Source organism: Canis lupus, chromosome 34 (genome assembly GCF_011100685.1).
Source record: "Canis lupus familiaris isolate Mischka breed German Shepherd chromosome 34, alternate assembly UU_Cfam_GSD_1.0, whole genome shotgun sequence".
Lineage (NCBI taxonomy): Eukaryota > Metazoa > Chordata > Mammalia > Carnivora > Canidae > Canis > Canis lupus.
In genome coordinates this window covers 11,052,466-11,073,535 of record NC_049255.1, presented here as the reverse complement: position 1 = coordinate 11,073,535, position 21,070 = coordinate 11,052,466, and the positions used below count along the sequence as shown (strand labels likewise).

Below are 21,070 nucleotides of genomic sequence, written 5' to 3'. Positions count from 1 at the left end.
TGGGAACTGCGACCTTCCTGCACCTCGGAGATGCCGGCCGTCCGCGGGCTCCGCTCCGAGGGGTGGGGCTGGGGGGCCGGGGGTTAGCAGCAAGCGCAGGGGTTTGGAGCGCGCTGGAACTGGGCGAGGCGGGGCAAGCCGCCGGCCACCCTCCCTCCCCGGCCCCCACCCCAGGCCTAGACTCCCAGCCCCGCCCCATCCCTGCGACAGCCTAAGCGCTTCCCGCCCACCCCCCCCCCCCCTTCCAGGCGCGGCCTAGGGCTCTGGGCGGACGCTCGGGTCGCGCGCGGCTGCGGGTCCTTGGAGGGAGGTCGCCGAAGAAGGGCCTCAGGGCACGGATGGCCTCCCTCCTCGCTCTCCCCTCAACACAGTGCCTGGGAATTCAGAAAGTTTAAAAGTTATTCTAATCTAGCAAGAGGAACTCCCATTTTCTCAAAATTTGGAGTTTGGTATAATGGGGGAGAGTTTAACAGTCCCCAGCCTCTCATCCAATTCCACTCGAGTTCAACAACCTGGAATATACTGTAACTCTTCTTTTGAAAAACAACTTTATAGAGCATCTGGGGCTCTGCACCAACTTCCGCGGGACTCTGGGCCAAGGACCCTGCTCCCGCTCACTCCCTTGGGGATTAGCACCTTTCCTCCCGAAGAGACCTCCAATCCCGGGCTGGAAACGTGTTCATGTTGCAATGCAAACACCATCACTCGGTTTATTGGTTTTGTTATATTAGCCTCTGAAGCAGGCAATTATTGGTGTGAACATACATTTTTAAAAAAAAACATAATTTTATCGAGTTAAGAGTGTGCAATAGTGTGAACGAGGTGGAGTGCTGTTGGCAAATGTGCGGAAGATGAGATCAGGTCCCCAGGCTGAGGAGTCTTCCGGGAGGAACGCTGGCATGCCTCGAACCCGAAAGGAGACAGCAAAACAAAGCCTCAGAACGGAAATGTCTTCTCCATGTAAACTTTCAGACGTAAACTTTATGCTTAGGGTGGCTCCCTTCTGCCTGTGAGCAGCCCTATCCCGATGGGTCTCGGAGTTTGGAAATGGCCTGAACTAGTGCATGTCCAGGTGGGGTCGGTGGACCTGGCAAGACAGCTCAGGCGGCTGGCGTGTAGCCTGGAGAGGCCGAGTTCAGCTCCTCCCTCTACAGTGGGTTGGCTGCCTGAACTTTGCCACGCTCTCGTCCTGCTTTGGAAACTTGGTAGAAAAAGAGTCTGTGACCCACAGGCCTGCAGCCCCAGCATGGGCTCCTCCTCCTCTGCTCAGGGGCAGGGGCCAGTTAGGCGCAGAAGGGCTTGCCTCCGGCCTTCGGGAGGGCCAGCAGCTCCTTGGCTGCACCTGAGGCCGGTGCATCATGGGGTGCAGCAGGAGGGAAAGTGCGCGCCAAGGGTGTCGTCAACACGTTGGCGCCTGCCCCCAGCGAGCGTCCCAGCGGCCCTGGGTCCAGGAGGGCGCCCTTGGCGGTGGCCCAGGCCTGGTTCAAAGTGCTGTGCCTGAGAATGGGGTCGTGAAAGACCCCATCCACCCAGTTTCTGAGACTGGTTACCGGGGAGTCCTGGTGCCTGTCCAGGGCACCAGTAGGGGCTGGGGCCGCAGGCGAGGATGAAGCAGGAGCCAAGGAAGTGGCCGCAGGGGCCGCAGCGCCTTGACGCTTGAGCATGCAGGATGGAAACTCAGTCTGGCTCAGGGCAGTGGCGGCCGCGGTAGCAGTGTGTGCCAGGGACCAGATGCGCGGCTTGGCCTCCAGGCCCGCCGGGGCCCCAGCCTGTGCAAAGCCCAGCTTGGCCTCACAAGCCTGTGAGCCGCCCCCTGCACCGGGCTGCTGCTCTGGCCCAGCCGCTGTGGTCCGGAGGCAGCTCCTGGCTCTCTCCATGTCCTGGTCCAGGGCGGTCCCGCCACCGGCGGCCAGGGGCATCCGCAGGGTGCCCGAGGCCTCCTTCCCTGGGGCGCTCGGACCGTCGGGCGCCGCAGGGATGCGCTCCAGACCGCCTTCCAGGGGCTGGAAGGGCGGCTTCAGCTCGCACTCATGGGGCTCCCCCTCCAGCGGGTCGAAGTCCTCCAAGTCGGTGAGCTCTAGATCCTTCTCCTCTTTGCCCAGGGACTCTGCACAGGATAGAGGGAGGGGCCAGTGCAGGAAGAGAGGAATGTGTGTAGCAGAACCCCACTGGTCCTTCCTAGCTCTGTGCCCCTGGTTATGGGGCAGACCCTGGAGCTAGGAAAAGCACCACAGCCCTTCCTTGTACCTCCCACCTGCTCCAGATGCTCTCTATCCCCCCGGAGGGTACACGGGAGACTCAGGGAGTCCCTCCTCAGATTCAGGGTGGGCGTGTCTCAGGTTGTAGATGCCCCTTTTGGGCTTCTTGAAGCCTGCTCCCAGTTCCAACTGCAGGCCCCCTGGGCTCAGGGCCTCTCAGGGCCACCTCATTCATTTGCTGCCCAAACCCTCACAGTTTGCTTTAACTACCCCAGATTCAGTGTCTTTAGAGGTCTTAGCACCCCAAAGAAGGCACAGGGAGTCCCGACCTCCGTGCCCAGCCCTGGCATCACCAACTCCCACCCACCTTCGTTCTTGGTGCTCTTGAGGGGCTCCTCCCTGGTTTCCTCCTCCACCCCTTCTTCCTCCTCGCCCTCTGCATAGGGTCGCTTCTCGTCTGCACATTTGTTCCTTGGCGGCCATGTCATCTTATTTTCTTTCTTGAGGCGCCGGCGCGCGTTGGCGAACCAGGTGGACACCTGCGTGAGGGTCATCTTGGTGATGATGGCCAGCATGATCTTCTCGCCCTTGGTGGGGTAGGGGTTCTTGCGGTGCTCCTGCAACCAGGCCTTGAGCGTGCTGGTGGTCTCGCGCGTGGCATTCTTCCGCCGCGTCCCGCTGTCCATGGTCCCGTACCTGGGGACAGGCTGGGCAATGGGTCGCCGGCCGAGGCCCTTGTGGTGCCGGAGGCCAGAGCAAGGCCCGTGCAGGCTTTCAGGCCTCATCATGGGGTAAGACCTGGGCGGGACCGAGGCCCCGCCCTTCGCCACTGCCCATGCACTGCTTTCTGGGGCCCCAGAAAGTGAAGATGCTTATGTTTGATTAAACTTAAAGGGAGCCTGGCTCTTTCCCAGCCAGAGTGGTCAGGAGTGGAGTGGGGGCTCAAAACCTGGCCAGGTCTCTGTCATTGTCACTACCTAGACATCTACTTCTTTGGGTTCCTTTATGAGGTGTCTCTCCTACCCTTCTGATCCCCAGACCAGGAAAGCACATCGTAGAAGTGTGAGACCAACTGTATAACACCCATGGGCAGAAGCGGTCATTAGTGCCCACAGAAGAAAATGCCCAGATAGCCTATGGTGAACTTTCTGCAGTTAGTTCCTAATTGTTCCCTCCTCTCCCCAAGGTGGGCCATGCTGTCTTTGAGTGGGTCCCACTGGACTCCCCCTTCCAGTTCTCACCACAGGGGGAAGGTGGATGGGGCTCCCACACACCCACATGGGCTGCGCATCTTGGGTTGGGGCAGGTGTCCGAAGCCTGGGCAATAAGACCTGTCTGCTCAGGGAAACCACATCACAGCAAGGGCTTTGGGAGTCCAGACAGTGGGCTGGGGGTGGGGGTGGTGGGGACGCACCTTAACCCCTGTGGAGCATGGCTTGCCTAGGGAGTGGGGCTGGACTAAACCAAGGTCATCGGGAGCTGGACCAGAAAAATGCCCCTCCTTCTACCTCCCAACTTTTTCTAGGGGGTGTGGAGCTGGTGGGGCTGGTGTGTGTGGGTGATTCTGACGGCTGATGGAGCCCTGCGGCCCATGCAGGGCATGCGAGGACTTCTGTCCCTCACCTGTCGTAGGGATACTGGCCCAGCGCCGGCTCGTAGGGGTAGTAGGCAGCGGCCGCGGCAGGCGCCAGGCCCGCATGCGCAGATCCAGGCCCATCCTTGGAGTCGAAGCCGTTCTGTAGGATCCCAGGAGCCTGGGGTCGAAGCTTCCTGGAGGCGACCCAGCTCGACCCCGCCCCCTCCCCCACATCCCTCTGCTCCTGAACGCTGGGCACAGACCCTGGGCAGCCTCACCAGCCACCCCGACCGTTCCCGACTCTCTCTAGGGCCCAGGGAGCGTTGGGGTAGGGGAATGGGGAGGAGGGGTGAGAATGAGATTAGAGGAATAAAGGGGCAGAGAAGAGGGTAGGGGGCTGGGACGGCAGCACAGGAGAGGAGGGTGAGCGGATGGCTGGGAGAGGGAGAGGTGGAGCAAAAGGGAGGTCCGAAAGGGGTTGAGTGGTGGGGGTTGGGAGGAGAGGGAGAGAGAGACCCAGAGGAGTGAGGATAGGGGTTGTGGAGATGGGGAGCAGGGGCTGCCCTGGGCCATGGTGCTGTGGTCAGGCTTGGGGGGTTCCCCGCCCGGGGGCCTGGCGGGGTTCTGAGCAGCCAGGCGAGGAGGTGTACAGGTGAAGCAGCAGCGAAGGGTGCTTTTCCCACCCCTACAACCTGGGGTCCAGGGCACCGGCGCCCCTGACTCCAGAGTTCAGGGAGTGGGCTTGGCAAATCCGGGGCAGGGGCGTGGCGTGGCGTGGCGGGAAGGTCTCAGATCCTCCCCCTCCCCTTACCAGCGAGTAGAAGGCGGACGCCTCGGAGCCGTAGGTCACGTAGTTGCCGTAGCCCTGCGAGCCCCCGTAGGGGCCCCCATACACGCCCAGCGCCGCGGCAGAGTTGAGCTCGTGGCGCGCGGTGGCCAGCAGCCGGCTCTCGTAGACCGGGCAGTAGACGGGCGCCTGGGCCGACGCGGCGGGCCCCGACTCGGCCAGCGTGCGGCCACCCGACTCGCAGCACGTGCTCAGGGAGTTGGTGGTCATCAGGAACTGGAGGGGAGACGGGCCGCGAGGAAGGGCGGGCGCGCGCGCGCGAGGCTGGGGCTCTAGGCCTCCACCCGCCCTGCTCCCGGCCCAGGAGGGCGCCCCGTTGCCCGCGGCGCGCGCGCTCCTTCCCGCCGGGAGTCGGCTCTGCGGGGCTGCTTCCTCCAGCCTCTTGGGCCCCGCCCGTCCAGGCCCCGAGTGCACCCCCCCGGGGGTCCGTCCCTGTGTGGGGGGTTCCCAGGCCGCGCACGCCCTCCTGTGTCACGTCTGTCTTGAGTCCCTGGGCTCCTCTGGGGCGAAGCCACGGACCCGGGGTGGGGTGCGGGTGCGGGTGCGGGTGGGAGTGGGGATCAAGCAAAGCGGGAGAAATGGGGCCCCCGCACGTCAGACCTGTCTCAGCGCCCCTGCGCTCCGCCGGGCTGGGTGCGAGGGAGGAGCGCGCGGCACAGGCCCGGCTCCGGGGCAGCGACGCCGCGGGGCCGCACCGCCCGCCCGCCCGCCCGCGTGTCCCGCCGCGCCCCCGCACCGCGCAAGGCCCCTTACCTGGGGTGCGGAGGAATACGGGTATCCAAACTGCGGGTAGGACATGGCGCGCGCGGCCCGGGGCCGGCGGGCGGGGCCGGCGAGGTCCTGCGCCGCGGGGGGCGGCGCGGCGCGGCGCGGCCACTGCTCCGGGGCCGCCGGCTCCTAGGCGCTGGGAGGGCGAAGCAGAAGAGCCGGTTACTTCATCCACACGCCCCGCAAACTTTTCTAACCCGGTAGGGAAGTGAGCGGCGGCGGCCGCAGCGAGCCTGTTGGCTTCACATTCCCGAGCCTCGAGGGGGCTCTGGGACCAACCGGCCTCGCAGCGGCGACACAAATACATATTTTGCAAAAAAGGAAAAAAAAAAACCGAGTTGCGCGAACCCGTCAAGTCAGATGTGCGTGGCTTTAAGCGGCGGAGGCGCTGACGTCAGCCCACGCCGCGCACCGGGCCGGGCCGCAGACGCGCGGGTCACTGGCGGCCGCGCGGGGCGGGGGCGGGGACGGGGACGGGCCGGGGACGGGGACGGGGACCGCCGGGGCGCCGCGCGGGGCGCAGGGGCAGCGGGCTCTAACCAACGAATTCCATCCGTGGACTCACTACCGCCCCGACGAAGGCTGCTTCTCCTTAGTCACCGAGAACGGGAAGCACTTTTAATTAGAAATTAATTAATGAGCACCTGCTCCTTCCCGCCCCACTGTAATCATTAGTCTCAATTACAAATGAGACATGTGAAGGGACACACGAGCGAGTCTCCGCTGAAGATGTAATCAACAGTTAAAATTAGCCCCGCGCTGGTGCTGGCGCAGGCGGCCACCGCCCGGCCACCGCCCGGCCTCCGCGCGCCGCCCCGGGTGCAGGGAGGCAGCTCCGCGGCCGGCGCGCCGCTCGCACTATTGTTCGGCTCCGGGGCCGCGCCGCCGCCCGCCAGTTCGAGCCCAACTCCGGGGCGGAGCTCCAGGACCCAAAGCGGCTGCAAGTGTCCGCGTCCGGGGGTCAGGAGGCCCTCGGGTGTGTGGGTCCCGAGGCCCTTCCCGGAGCCATCCACGCCGGGGCTCGGTGGCCCAAGTGCGGCGGGGCTTGGCGACTCTCCGCCACCGCGTCCCCGGGGAACGCCCCCTCCTCCGTCCCACCTCCGGACGCGGCGAGCGACCCTCCCTTTCCTCTTCCACCCCCTAGCGCGGGCCGCCCTCCCTCGGCCTCCCCTGCCCCTCGCGGCTAAACCCGGGACTGCCAGACGTCCCCGCGCGCTCGGAAGAGCAGGTTTCCCGCCTCCGCTCCGGGGCCCCTCCCGCTACGCTGGCTGCTCCGGGCGACCCTCAGGGTTAGGTGCCGGGGAGGGAGCGCCGGGACGCCCTTCCCCGCCCGTGTCGCGTAGCTCAGCGCCCGGGGCGCACGGAGCAGTCTGGGGAGCCGGCCGAGTGCCCACCCCGGGACTTCCCCATTCAGTCCGGGTCCTGGGACCTTGCCCGAATCCCCAACGGAGGCGAGCGCGCAGGCGGCGGAGGGGCGCCTGGGCACCCCGAACTCGCTCCCCGCCTTTTGTGCCGCCGCCCTGCGGGGACCCGGGCTCGCCCCTGCCGCGCGCTCGCCCCGCTCGGCCTCCCGCGCCGCCGGGAGGGGAACTGTGCGCGGCGGCGCTGTGCAGACTTGCTCGGAAAGATTCCTGGGTTCAGACCTGTGAATCGCCCCAGGGTCACCCTCTAATTAATGATGACGTTCTCGCCCTCTCCCCAGCTGCAAACCTGCCTCCCAGAAACGAAATCTGCCCGCTCTGACAGCTCGGTTGAAGGTGATTGATGACTATCTGGAGACCACAGTACGCATCATAAGATATCTGCTGCGTAATTGCTTTAATTTACAGATGAAAATACGAGCTCTCCGATCGCGTTGAACCACAGCCGGCCACGTCCGAGCTGCTTGCGAAGGAAAATCATCGGAAATAATGAATAGCCGCTCCATGCAAATTATTCAGACAGTTTAAGCGTCTGTAGCCGGGAGAGATATATAAAGAACACGAGTCAAATGACATTAATAATTGTTTCTGAATTCTGTATTGATCTCGTGGCAGCCGTGTTTATTTCTTTCTCACCTGAATTGCTAATATCACCTCCTGTAAATAATAAGAAACTAGCCACCGGGGCTTCTGGGCAGAAATGAATCTCTCCATCTCTCTCCTTCTTCCTCCTCTGCTCCGCCCCTCCCCCACCCCCTCCTCCCAACTCCTTCCAGCTTTCCCGCTTCTGCTGAGGCTTTTCTGAACATCCTCCTACTTTCCATTATTTATTGTTTACAAACAGCTCGCTCTCTCCCGGTAATGAGGCCCGGGCGAGGGAGGGGCAGGAGCCCAGGGTGGCCCAGGGCCCAGGGAGCAGTAATCAGGATAGAAGGTGCATTCTGCATCTTTTCCTCGCCCACTTCCCAGGGCCCAACCTCCGGCGACTGTGAGCACCCGGGCCGCGGGGGACGACAGCCAGCGCCCAGGTCCCAGGGCCCGAGGCTCTAGTTCGCAGAGCAGCGCGCCCAGGCCGGTTCCTTACCCGGGCCACAGCTGGAGGGGAACGGCGCCCCCTGAACACACACATCATCGTTTATCTTCTGAGCAGAGGTGCCCACCTTTGGGCACAGCCCGGCCGCGGGGGCCCCTAGGGGAGGGGTGGCAGGGGCTTCTTTTGACCATCACTGCCAGGTTTTCCTTTTCAGCCTGAGTGCCTCAATAGACGCTCTCAGTCCCCACCTGCCTAGCCTGGTTCTCCCGGGGAACCTTTCCTTCTAATCCAGAAATGAAGCTCACCGGAGACTTCCCAAGGCCATTGCACACTGATCCTCCGCTTCGTGCCGCCCCAGGCCTGCGACAGGGTGGCCTGTATGGCTACCCTGCTTGGGGAGGCTCTGCTGCCGGAGGAGCCTAGCGACCTTGCCACCGATCACCCAGGCCCTGCTATCTAATCCCGGATTCGGGGTTAGTCAGGCCTGTCTCCAATCTGGAGCACACCCGGGAAATCTCGCTGACAGCCTGCACCCTGGCTGAGGCAGGCCTCCTGGAACCGGGATACTTTCGGGTTATCTTGGCCCTGTAGAAGACACCAGAATAATATTCGAGTGCCCTTTCCTGAAAGGCTGAGCCTTGAGCTGAGCACCGGGTTTCTCTCCAAGAGAGGATACAGCAGGAGTGTCAGCATCTCCGGTATCACCAGCTGAACGCGCCTGCATACACGGGCGTACTGACCTCACGTCCCTTGAGGGACCCTCGGTTCTAAATACACCCAGGAGAGGCTTCCCACGGACAGGGCAGCAGCTCAGCTTCCGTTAAGTGCCCCCACTGGCCTGTTGAGTACTAAAGGAGCCCAGGGCGAGGGGGCTGAGGATGGTTAGCGCCGAATGTGAGAGGCCTGTGGGTCGCCCTTTTTGCCCAAAGGTGCTGTAGGCCGAGGAGAGGCCTCTGGGAGACAGGCCGCGCCCTGACATTCTTCCCCCGCCCCCCGAGACCGGCTGGGGCCAGGCGCCCCCGGTCGGTTCCCCCAGTCGACCCCCGGGGCCACCTGGTTCTCCGCACCGAGAGCCGCCAGGGGCTCTCTCCAGCCCAGCCAAGTTGACCCCAGGCAGAGGGCGGAGGCTAGAGCGCGCAGGCCAGGCTAGGGCCTCGCCGCCGCCGCCGCCGCCGAGGCATGGGGTCCAGCCCTCGGGGCGCCTGTGCCCGCCCACCGCTCGCGGACACCCGGGGCGGGGTGTGGGGCCGAAAGGCGCTCTGGATATCCGCGGCGCGCCGCTCGCCAGCCAGCCCCGAGGTCGGCAGGTCACTCCTTCGGGGCCGGTGCTCCGGGTCTCGGCGAAGTCAGGCGGGCGAGCTGCAGGCCAGCGCGTTGAATCCTGCTCCCGAAACGCCTCCATCCCAGGTCGGCTCGCTCCAGCTCTCCCGCTGCGCCCCCGCCGCTCGCCCGCAGGGCGCTGCCGGAGCGGGAAAGGCGCGCAGCCGGGGCGTCCGGGATCAGGCCCCGCTGCCCCGCGTCGGCCCCCGCGCCCCGCGCCGCCCCCACACCCCGTCTCCGCAACTTGCGGCGAACGCCCCGGCCTCGGGAGACCCCAGCGGCTGGCAGCAAACTTTGTGCCCTCCGGCGCGGAGCGATCCTGGCAAAGTTTGTGCGGCCGAGCCCACTCCCTACCTGCGCTGGGGACGCGCCCGCCCGCGCCGCTGGGGCGCCGGGGCCGCGGGGAGCAGCGCGCAGCCCGGGACGCACCGGGGAGTCGCCGCAGTCGCCGCCGCCCGCGCCCCTCGGCGGCCGCGCCGAGCCTCCGCCTCCCCGGAAGGGGGGAGGGGTCTCGGAGCCCCGGGGCGGGGGCGGGCGCGGGGACCTCGCCTACCTGCGGTGGCGCCCGGCCACTACCGGCCGCCCGCGAGGGCTCTGCGCGGCCGCTCGGCGCGCGCGCTCCGGCGGGGAGCCGGCGACAACTAATGGAGACATTTCCAGGCGGAGCACCTGGCGAGCGGAGCGCGCCGGCGTCCCCAGGCGCCGCGGTCGTCAGCCGAGCCCGCACCGGCGTGACGTGGGCGAGCGAGCGCTCTGCTCCCACCCGGCCGCCCATTAACGCTTTCCCCCGCGGGCGCCGCGCGCTTGCCAACTTTCCCTCCGCCTGGCCCGCGCGCGGGGTGCGTGGGGCGCCTGAGCCGCGCCGAGGGGCGCCCTGGGCGGCGGCGGGGGCGGGGGCGGGGGCACCCTGCGCGGGGGAGGCAGCCCAGCCGCAGCAAGGCCGCGGGAAGGCACGCAGCCCTCATCTGGCCGAACCCTGGCGGCTTGGGCCAGAGGAAGCCGCCGGCCCCAGGTCTCCTGAGCCCCCCTGGCCGTGGTGTCCCCCGCTCCGGACAGCTGGCTGAGGGCGGCTGGGCAGGAGGCTAGGCCGCCAGGCTCCCGCCCTCGGCTCTCTGGCCCGCACTGCGCCCCCCCCCATCCGTATGGCCCCTTCACCCTAAGGGAGGCTGCTTCACTGGCTACCGTCCGCGGCCCCTGCCCGCTCCAGCTGCTTGGGCAGCAGCGGTTGACTTGGTGAGGGTGCTAGGGCTTGGGTGGCTGGAGGTGGGTGTTCCCAGGTAACAGAAAGTGCTTGGGGGAACAGCAGGCCTGTGACCTTCCCCCGGTGGGGGCCTGACCTGGGAGCTTTCTCAGGGCAGTCCAGAGCGCTCCTGGGCTGGGCCTCTGGCCTGGGGACACACCTCCCCCTGAATAGCCTGTGGCTTCTGCAACCTGAGTCCAGGATGGAAGTCATCCTGGGTAGGCAGGTCCCAGGTCCCTCAGGGGGGCACTTCTGGCCCTGACCCCCTCCCCCATCCGTTCAGAACCATGAAGTTCTCTTCACAATCTGTGGCCTTGTAGTGACATTGAAGATGTGTTGATTGGATAATGTCTAAAAAAGTTATTACCATCCACCCCCCCCACCGCCTTCTTTTTCTTGAAAGCTCTCTGTAGCAGCGGGAAGGCCTGCACATGTCCTTGCTGCCCCAGCAGCGCAGGGGTGGGGGTTCAGGGGTAGAGGGGTGAGGGGGTAGGGGGTTGGTGTTTGTCTCCAGTCCTCTGGCACACTTCCGTGTCCTCTGCAGAGCAGAAAGAGGAGAGCCAGCAGTCCCCGGCTTCCTGGCCCTGAGCTGAGTCCAGAGCTTCTGCTGGTCTCTGGGAAGGACACAGCTCTGGTCCTGGGGTTGCTCTGAAAACATGAAGGTGGGCTTCCTGTGGCTATGGGCCTACAGGCTCCATTCAGATGTGCAACATCCGTGTGCCCTTCCATGTACCTGGGTTGAATGGAGGGGGATGTGGGAGGGGTGCCCTCTGTGTAGGGAGGTCGGGAAACATTCTCAGGGCAGCCAGAAGGAAGTGGAAGAAGGACCCAATGGGCCGTGTGGGGAGGGGGCTGCCCTCTGTCCCTGCCCTGCCCTCAGTGTCTTCCTCCCTCTCCCGGCCACAGGAAGGTCTTGGCAGGGCCCTGGGGCAAGCATGCCAATCCCTCCCTGCTGGGCTCACCTGGGACTCAGATTCTTTTCATAGCTGCAGATAAGCAAGGCATGTTTGTGTCTACAGCCTCGATTTGGAGATAGACTGGTTCTGCATTCACCAGGGCCTTTTAACAACAGCAGCGGCAGCGCACGGGTGAGAAGCATCAAGGCCCAAGAGGAGCGGAGGGCGACTGGCTGCCCAAGAGGCGCTGCGTCCTCCGGGGGCCCAGAGCCCGGACGGCAGCATGCGTGCCCTGGAGACAGCACTACCCTGGAAGGTAGGGGATCCACCGCCCTTCCCTGGGACGCAGCTTCTCCTTTCACTGCACTCCCTGAGAGCCTGTCATCAGTGTCGCATCATTTGGCCACTGCCAGGCCTGACCTTGCCCAGGTCCTTGGCCAACCGACCAGAAGCCTCGGTGGCCATCCTCTGCTCCTCGGCCCCTGGCTCCACTGCCACCCTCAGGGAGCCTCCTGGGTAGGTGCTCTGAGGAAACGAGGGAAATGCCCCAGGGAGCATCCCTCTTTGGCATCAGGGTGAGTGATCAATCCAGAAAGCCAGTCTGCAGCTGTGGCCACCTCTGAGGGACCACACGGCTCCAGGGGCTGGCTGAGGGCGAGCCCTGGCGCGCACTCTGCACAGTGACGAGGCTGCCAGCTGTGCCCACCACTGCGCCCCACCTTTGGTCAGGGCTTGCTTCCCTTACAGATCCATTGTCTCTCAATCCGTCTTTTGTTTTTGCTGCTGGCAGAGCTGCCCTATGCAATCTGAAACAGAAGTCTCCGTGCCCCCAGGGCTTGGCCCTGCTGCTGCATCCCCCCCTTGCCTGGACGTTGCAGCAACATGCAGAGGCATCTGGTGGTGGAGAAGGCTGTGCTGGCCCAATTGCTGCCTGCTGCCTGCCATCGGTGGGGGATCCACAGCCTGTCCCACCTTCCTGGGGACCCAGGAGGGCCCAGAGGCTCCTGCTGAGGTCCGGGGGCCCCTGGGAGCAAGGCCCCAGAAGGACCTCTTGGTACCACTGGGCACCGTGTCCCACAGATGCCCTTGTCTTTGGAAAGGCCTGGCCTTCTGGCCCTCCTTGGCCTGACTTTCGCAGCAAAGCAGTGTCTGGGGCCCAGGTCTAAGAGTGTTGAGGGGAGAGCCAGCCGTATCTCTCATCTTTGAATGAGACCTGTTTCTCACCTGGGGCTGCAGGAAGAGGGGGTAGGGGTCCAACAAAAATATCTAAAGCAGAAAATCAGAGTGACTTCTTTTTCAGAGCCGAGGGGATGCCTGGGTTCAGGACAGCAATGTGACCCTGGCCATCGATCAGAGGTACAAGTGGTTGCAGCTCAGAGTGATCTCGTGTGGACTGACGGCCGTGCCTCCTGTGTCACGTTTTCCTCTCCTGCTCACCCCACCCCTCATGAGCTTGGAAGGAGGCCAGGGGTGCAGGAGTTGGGAAGGGTTTTTTTCTCCTTGTGTCAGAAATGCCATGTCCTGTTTGTAATGCTGAAACATACCCGCACACTGCAGGGAGGTTTCTTCTCTTAAAAGTGAGAGGCTGTTCATTCAAACAGTGTCTGTAGTCTGTATGGTTAAACTTGAGACATTTGCCCACTGCAGGCTGGAATCACCAACGCCGGGCTAGGGAATGCATCCAAACCCGAGGATGGAACTTCACATCGTAGAGCCAGTAGTGGTGGACGTCATGGCCTGGAGTTTGCACATGAAGGTCCCAACAGAGGGGCAGGAAGGAGGGTCTAGAGAATGGAAAAAGGAGGGTTGAGGGCTCCAGGGGCAGGAGCTCATCCTTGGGTCAGGGATTTCAGAAACACTTAACAACAGGTGGGGGGCCCCCCAACGGAGCCTCACGGGGCATCCTGCCAGAGCTCGCAGCAGGAAAGGAGTGGGGTATGCTTCTGGACTGCCTCGTTCACGTGCACTGCTCCCTAGAAGTCACACACAAACGCTACGGTCACATGTGGACGTTGACGAGAGCCATTAGCAGAGAAGAGAGGCAGAGGTGTGGGTGCAGGTGCAGCGGGGTTGGCGGCTGTCCTGGTCCTTCATGAGCCGAGTGCACTGTGACCCCCCTGCCCTCCCAGGTGCTGCTCTCGGCCTGAGCTGCCCTCCGAGATTTGGCATGATGACCTCTCCACCCCGGGTCGGAGGTGTGTGTGGGCTGTGACCGCAGTGCCCTCACATAGAACTCACGAACACAGGGACCCTGTGCCCACGTTGGCTGGTCTGTAAGTGAGGCGCCGAATTGCTGTACCTTTCGCTGCCTTGCGAACGCTGCTGTGTCCCCTTGAAGGGGATTCGGGAGTGCATGCTGCCACCCTGAGCAGTGTCCTCCCGACCCTGGGGGCCTTACAGATGGTGCCGTAAACCTCCGTGCAGCTGGCGGCGCTCCAGCGGTGACCGGTGTAAAGCACAGGCTTTTAATTATTGTGGCGGTAAATCATACAGGAATGTCCTCCAGGACTTAGCTGATTTTTATATAAAAAAAACCATTTCAGAGTATTTTTGAAATTCAATTAATTGAAGGCCCCAGATAAAAGGAACACATTCTTAATGGCTATAAAATAACCCTCAGGGAGGAGAGGGGACCACAGAACTCGACTTCAAAGTGTGACAGAAATACTTACTGTTTTACTTTAAAAGTATCCAGATCAATGACTCAGTCAAAATTACTTCTACATTTAGCAACCTTTTCATTTTCTGCTTAAATATGGCAGAAAGAGACGCTCTTATTGCCCGTGACACAAAAGCTCCTGTAAGGAACTGTGATCCCTGATGCTCAGCGGGACACGGCACCTTCTCCTCCGCGGGGCTGACCGCCAACATGCAGGGCTCGGAGACCCAAGTGGAGGAGGTGTGTCCATGTTCCTGGGCTGCATCACAAAGTGCCACAAAGTGGGTGTCTCTCTGGGGTCTGGCGGGAAGACGCCCAAGACCAAGCCCTTGGCGGGACTGGTGCCCCGGAGGCATGAGGCAGGCCCTACTCCAGCCTCGCTCTGGCCTTGGGTGGCTGCTGGCCACCTGGGGTCTGGACCCATCATGCTCGCCTGGCGCTCTCCCTGTGTGTGTATTGGTCCCCCCTCTAAGAGGCACACGGTTGTCTGGGGTTAGGGCTCACTCTCTCTCCAGCACATCCTTACCCAGTTACTCCTGTGATGACCCTGTTTCCAAACGAGGGCACACTCTGGGGTATTGGGGTTGAAGCTGCAATGTGTGCATTCAACCCACAGCACAGGAGCCTGGGCTGCTGCATGTTCACCTGGGTTTATTTCTTCATATTGACCCCCACCCACCCCCCACTGCCTCATCAGCACTGTCAGGTCCACAGAAGGGGGAACCCCTGCCCCCAGACCAAGAGCACCTCCCGTGTGTCCATCAGGAAGGATCACATGGCACCCTCATCCCTAACTGCATGAGGCCTCTCGGTCACCCCGGCCCCGGGGCAGCTGAGGGGAGTACATGAGAGCCAGTCCTCTCCTGTCTCCCTCCTGTGTTTTATCACCATCGGGCACATTGTATCATTACTTCATTTCTTTGTCCTTATTCCCTCCCCTCCTGCACTAGAATGAATGCTTCAGGCAGGTTGTTTTGTACGTAGTAGGTGCACAGTAAACACACAGTAGGGGCTTGGTGAATGTGGAGTTGATGAGGACGTGTGCACGGCGTTCTTCATAGAAGAACAGCAGAGTACGGAGACGCCGTTAGGGAGGGTTCTTGCACCTGGAAGGCCACAACTGTTCGTGTAGGGGCCCTGATGGAGCATCTCCCATGTCCCAGCCCCCTGCGGCAGGTTTCGGGGTGTGCCAGCACACGGAGGGAAGAAACCCATCAGCCCTGCTGGAGCATACTGTCCTCAGAGAGGGGACAGCATGAGTGAAGGCATCACTGAAGGAGCAAACTATAGGCGCCACTGAATACCCGCCTTGGGTATCTGCACCACCACGTTTCCGTGGACTCACCATGCTATACTGTTTTCCAGCCCTAACTTCTGGGGGCCAATGACCTGCTCTCACTGTGTGGTCCTTCCGTCTGGCTGGCTGCACTTTTGCCGGCCTCCAGAACATTGGGCCCTTTTGCGGACCTCCCTGGGTGGTGGCTGATGAACTGGCTGAGCAGCGGCAGCCCCGTGGTGACCACATTCTCTGAACTTTGGCTCTCCCAAGGTTTTACCAAAGGCTCGTACAGTCATAGGAGGCGTGGTGGACTCTTCCCAGCGTGATTGCTCTGATGTTTCTGGTTCACAGCCTGCTCCATTTTGCCTCTGGTCAAGGGTTGCAATGAGTCCTTCCTCACAGCCAGCACGGGGCCGGGGCGGGGGGGGTGTCTTTATGCTGCACACAAGCTCCTTTGCCTGCTGCCAGGGAGGCACTGGACCTTGTGACTGTCTCTGGCTGGCACATCCACCTGCTGTGGCAGAGGGCAGCACCCGAGATGACAGGGGCTCAGCCGGGCTCCATGGATGAGACAGCCTGCTGCCCGAGGCGGACCCACTGTGAGAGTGAGAATCGGCCATGGTTCAAGCCACTGGATGTTGGGATTGTTTGTTATAGCAGCACAACCTGTCCTATCTGACTCCTACAGTTATTCATGACATTATAATTATTTATGATCGTGTGATTATGCTGTACATTATATGATTCCAAATTATGACTGTATGTCACTATGTAATTATACATTACGATATAATTTTTTAAAAGAATTTATTTATTCATGAGAGACAGAGAGAGAGAGAGAGAGGCAGAGACACAGAGAGGAGAAGCAGGCTCCATGCAGGAAGCCTGATGTGGGACTTGATCCTGGGACTCCAGGGTCATGCCCTGGGCCAAAGGCAGGTGCCAAACTGCTGAGCCACCCAGGGATCCCCACGATATAATTTTCAACACAGAGAAAGCAACTAGAAAGAAATACTGTCTTAAAGGGAAAATACAGTATATGGGCAAAATACACAGTGCCACTAAAGGCTGAAGTGGAAGGTGATGTGTCCGTTATTGCTGCGTGGGCAGGAGAAAATAATGTTTTCAAGAATGTTTCTTAACTTCCACATGAATACTTCCTATTTGTGAACGTTTCTAGCAGCCACTGGCCCTACTTCTCTGCCCTGTAGGCTCTCTGTAGGACTGCCTAGGTGTCGGCATGCTGTAGCCACTGGCTGTTTGGACAAGGGTGTCTGGGGGACTTGCCAGCTACTGCACTGACCACCGGTTACATGGATCACCAGGACTGTGGTGGAGGGAGCACTGATGTGACAGGTCTGTAGAATGTACAGAAAAATAAATGATGCAATTGCGTGTTGAAGTTTTAAGGTAGCAGTCCAAAACCAGAGAACCAGAGATGTTCTAGTGTGGCCCTAAAAAATCAAAACCTGTTTCTTGTAGTTTAGGGAGATAAGAATATTTAATATTATAATATTAATAGTAAATAATAATGTTCAGTAATATGTATTATTATTTTATCTATTTTTAATAATCAGTGCCAAATAATGATATTTAATATTATCAATTGTACTTTTGACTAAATGGAAGTAAATTGTTTTGACACAGTCATTTACGTCTCTGTGTATGATTTATGGCTGTGTTCCCATCACTCCTTTATCTTTCAGTTTCAATCTTCCCATCCAGGCCCCTTTTGAAGTTTGTTTATCATATGGTGTGAGGTAGGGATCAGCATTTTTTCTTTTTCCTCTGCAGAGGTAGACACTTTGTCCATTGTTATTCATTAAATAATATGCATCACTCATCAAAATATGTATGGTGTATTTTGTCTAATTTTAAGAATTAATTAAAATATTTAAATAATAATTACTATTTGTACTTATTTAATGATTAAAATATTAACTTTATGGGATAGATTTGAAACAGAGTCTTACATTCTTTGATGATAGCTCCTCAATAATGAAAGCCTATCCTTATAAAACAACGGGCTCTGCCCTGTAAATGTGTTACTCCTGTCACATGTCCGTGGCATTGGGAATGTTCGCATTACCCACAATGCATTAGCAGATGGCTGCCTGGCATCCCTGCTGACGTCGGAGGCAGAAGCTGACTCCAGTGGGGCAGCAGGGGCAGGTCTGCCATTGTCGCCTCACCCTCCCAGTGACAGGCCACCGCTACCACACTGCCAGCCTCCCTTCAGCTACGCATGGACCATGAACAAAGCTTCTGCCACTGGGCTGTGGGAGGATGGTGCACGTGGCTTCCATATGATTGATTTAAGAGGAAACTGTTTGCCCTCTGATTCTACTTCTGTCCCCCCAACCTTTGCTGGGAAGGGGTAAGAATTTGTCACTCGGGTTTCAGAAGCCGTGTCTTGAGCTTGGCACTGCTGCCTGCCTAGACCACCATAGTCTTTGATATCTGGTAGGAGAGAGGACTCGTGTGTGTTCAAGCTGCCTTCCACTTGCTCATTAGTTGATGGCAGCTTGGCCTGCACCAGGGAATGGCAGGTGCTTGGTCTTGGGCACAGCAGATGGAGCTGATGGGTGAAGGGATGAGCCAGGTCCTTGGTGGGCTTTGCAGTTGCCTAAGGGTGGGGGCCTGGACAGGGAGGGAGCAGAGACAGTACAGGGGTCTGGCCATGCCCTGGGGAACACAAGTAAGTCGGGGCCCGGGCAGGAGGACGGTTTTCTGGGAGACGAGTTGTGGTTTGGGGGCGCATCTCCCACTATCACTCACACTGCCTGTGTGTGTGTGTGTGTGTGTGTGTGTGTGTGTGTGTGTTTAAGATTTTATTTATTTATTCACAAAAAACACACAGAGAGAAGCAGAGACATAGGCAGAGGAAGAAACAGGCTCCCTGCGGGGAGCCCAATCTGGGACTCAATCCCAGGACCCTGGGATCATGACCCAGCTAAAGGCAGACATTCAACTGCCAAGCCACCCAGGTGTCCCTGCCTGCAGTTTTCTGTACATTAGACTTCTTGGAGGATTGGTGGTGGGAATCTAGGAGCAGAACAAAACATTAGTAAAAGTGACCGAACATAGTACATCGTTAGGTCTTCTAAGCACATTTCTTCATCTTTTCTAAGGTTAAATGGTTATAACATCAGACCTTCTGGAAATGATGTCTCCTTCTCTATGCACTTCCTTCCTGGCCTTTCCCCAAACCCTGGTGGTCTTCGCATCCCGCAGACTTCCATGGCGGCTGTCATCTAGCCCACCCAGTACACACTGCTGGCATGGGCGTGTGCGTGAGCGGTGGGTTTCCTGGGCACATAGTGTGCACACCCAGAACCATGGCAGGTGGGCTAGGCCTTGTTCGAAGTTTGGGGTTCTTGCCTCAAGGATGCACACCTGCTCCTCCAGAGACGCAGCCTCACAGCCTGGCATCCTGACAACCTGCTGTCTTCCCTCGGAGGGAAGGTGTCTGCAGGCCTGTGGGGGCCAGCTGCTTCCTCATGAGATGCCAGAAGCTCCCAACTGCCCAAACCCAAACACTATCCCAGGGTTTGTGTGATCTTTCTATTCCAACTCCCCAAAAGACTTAGGCACCATATTTGAGAACCCTTTGTCTGAGGACTTGTTATATTTCATGGTATGTGAAAGGGGCTCCTGTGTGTGACATTATTCCTTGAGCCTGGGTAACATGAATGGATAGCTCAGCTCCGCAGTCCAAGGAAAGCTCAGCATTACACTCACCTTTCTTCTCGGGATGACTGTCAAGGCTGGTACTGCGTCCAGGGGACCCCCATCTGAGCCAACTGGCACAGCTCAGATCCTCCTCAGGGCCTTCCTGCTACCCGGGGCAAGAGGCTGTCTGATATCTTTGCTGTGGGATGTGCTGGTACAGGAGAACACTAGACATGAAGTCACCAGAGGCTGTGCTCTCCAGACTACCTAGTATGCTGTGACAGGTTCAGATTCTCTGGGGTCCTGGCCCCCCTGGGGCAGCAGGCTCGAAGCCTGGGGTGTGGGGTGTCCATCTCCCCCGACTCCCCCACTGACCCCCATGACTGTGCTGGCTGTTGGTGGTCTTGTGATGGGGGTGGGAGGGGTGGTCGTCTAGGCAGAATGGAAGCCCCTCAAACACCAGGAGCCTCTGACTGTCCATGCCGGCCACCAGTTGGAAGAGATGGGATCTCATTTTGAGTCTTCTCACCTTCACAGTTTAGGTGAGCGTCTCCCACAACATTGAGGGAAGGTTGCTGATTTTCTCCTTAATTCTTAGTGGGGTTTTCGGGACCTGGGGAATAGGCTGAGTGCCCTGAAAGATCGTGAGTGCTGAGAAATTTTCTGCAGACTAAAAGTTCCCAAACACATTGAGCTGGTGGTTTGAAAATGTGCTTTTTGCCCACATTTCTCTTTGCAGCCACCACAAGACAGAAGAGCACATGGGGGCGTGGGATGTCCGCCTCCGTCTGTAGCCAAACATTCCATGGAGAACAGCAGGCACTCACGGGAGGCAGTGTTTTCATAGGAAACCCAGAAACAGCAAGCCTGTGTTTTTTCAGTGTTTTCCTGTGAATCCCAGAAGCTGGTTTGCGTGTGCAGGTTCTGGGCAGCTGTGCAGGCCGCCGGTCCTCCCGGCGCGGGCGCAGCAATCAACGCGCCTCTTCCTGGCCTCGCGCCTCTGAAGCACTTTCCTGTGTTTGCCTGTGATCCACTTTTCTAGGTCTGGTGTTGCTATGGTGTCGCCTCTCCCAACCCGGGATTGCCGTCTTCTGGGGCCGTGGTGGCACGGGCGACCTGGCAGGTGGTGTGTGCTGGGCCGCTGGGCACGGCAGTCCACAGACTCACCTGCGCTCTTCCGGCTCCGGTGCCTCCCGTGACGGACGGAGCCTCAGCAGCGTCAGAGGCAGGGAGGCTCGGCGGGCAGGCGTGGCTGCGGAGGTGCAGCCACGACCCTGCCCTCTGAGCCGTGGAGTCTGACTCCCAGGGGGGTGACGTAGGAGCCCAGCCACTCCAGACCCGCTGCTGCATGCGGGGGCTCCTTCCAGGGACCGGCCGCTGAGGGGCAGGGGCTCTCCAGCAGCTGCCGGGAGAGAGGACGGGCTGTCCCGGGGCGTGGTGGGCGAGGCCGGATGGCAGCGGGACTCTTGTCTTGGTTCATCTTTCGGGTCAGCTCTACCCTTTATCCTCTGTCTGATTTTTTTTTTTTTTTTTTTTTTTTTGTCGTTGGAGAGGAAACGGGGCTTTTGTCCTGAGGAGTTTGCGGGGTTCCTGCTTTGCTGAAGGCGCCTCCGCCGAGCTGGTTCACCCGCACCTTCGTCCCCGTGTGTCACATGCCCTGGCAGCTGCATCTGGGGCCCGAGCAGTGGGACTGCTGGAAGGGTGTGCGTGTCCGCGAGGCCATTGCGTCTTCTCCACTGTGCTGCTGATCGCCGCTGCTCAGGCGAGCTCGGGGAGCCATGGTTTGAGCTCTGTCATCGTCGCTCATCTGGGAGCTGGGACACTTCTCAGGGCCACGTGCCCTGGCACTGTCAGTTACGTGGCAAGAGAGGCCGAGGGCACGTGAGTGGATTCTCAGAACCCTCCAGAGGGGGCACTAAGGGCTGTGGTTTTGAGACTCCACATTCCCCCTGGGATTTGACATGGTTCCTGTGTTTTGAGCCATTATCATCCTTCCTGGGGCTTAAATAAGACCCACTGGGAGCTGCTGGGAGCTGCTGGGAGCCTCCTCCCCCCGTCCCTCTGACATGGCCCTGCCAACCTGGGTAGCTCGGTACTTTCCTGGTGCGATAAGGTGTTCCAGGCTCGTCTGCACATTTCCATTCCCTGTCCAGCTTTCCCG

The 21,070-nt window shown here is 60.1% G+C and overlaps 1 protein-coding gene and 2 long non-coding RNA genes across 9 annotated transcripts; 1 reads left to right on the top strand and 2 right to left on the bottom strand.

Annotated features, from left to right (window-relative positions):
* Window positions 1-678: 678 nt before the first annotated feature.
* On the bottom strand, window positions 679-5,465 carry IRX4 (iroquois homeobox 4). 2 transcript variants are annotated; one of them, XM_038583258.1, is made up of 5 exons: window positions 5,375-5,465; window positions 4,586-4,837; window positions 3,822-3,952; window positions 2,566-2,894; window positions 679-2,107 (listed from the first exon to the last, which is right to left on the bottom strand). In XM_038583258.1, exons 1-5 carry the CDS (start codon window positions 5,417-5,419, stop codon window positions 1,284-1,286), a joined length of 1,581 nt encoding a protein of 526 aa, XP_038439186.1. In that variant the 5' UTR covers window positions 5,420-5,465; the 3' UTR covers window positions 679-1,283. The 2 variants fall into 2 exon arrangements, with proteins under 2 accessions (XP_038439186.1, XP_038439187.1); XM_038583259.1 differs by having other exon boundaries at window positions 3,822-3,934.
* A 27-nt stretch (window positions 5,466-5,492) lies between these two features.
* On the bottom strand, window positions 5,493-9,580 carry LOC111093855. 4 transcript variants are annotated; one of them, XR_005383523.1, is made up of 4 exons: window positions 9,518-9,580; window positions 8,149-8,428; window positions 7,100-7,342; window positions 5,493-5,525 (listed from the first exon to the last, which is right to left on the bottom strand). It is a non-coding gene; the product is annotated as an uncharacterized LOC111093855 (long non-coding RNA). The 4 variants fall into 4 exon arrangements; XR_005383526.1 differs by lacking the exons at window positions 5,493-5,525; window positions 9,518-9,580 and adding an exon at window positions 8,911-9,018 and having other exon boundaries at window positions 7,191-7,342; XR_005383525.1 differs by lacking the exons at window positions 5,493-5,525; window positions 9,518-9,580 and adding an exon at window positions 8,897-9,015 and having other exon boundaries at window positions 7,191-7,342.
* A 486-nt stretch (window positions 9,581-10,066) lies between these two features.
* On the top strand, window positions 10,067-16,986 carry LOC100682563. Of its 3 annotated transcripts, none has more exons than XR_005383712.1 (5): window positions 10,067-10,396; window positions 10,948-11,065; window positions 11,423-11,615; window positions 12,600-14,198; window positions 15,122-15,136. It is a non-coding gene; the product is annotated as an uncharacterized LOC100682563 (long non-coding RNA). The 3 variants fall into 3 exon arrangements; XR_005383714.1 differs by having other exon boundaries at window positions 10,072-10,396; window positions 12,600-13,572; window positions 14,062-16,985; XR_005383713.1 differs by having other exon boundaries at window positions 10,082-10,396; window positions 12,600-13,055; window positions 13,429-16,986.
* Window positions 16,987-21,070: the final 4,084 nt, after the last annotated feature.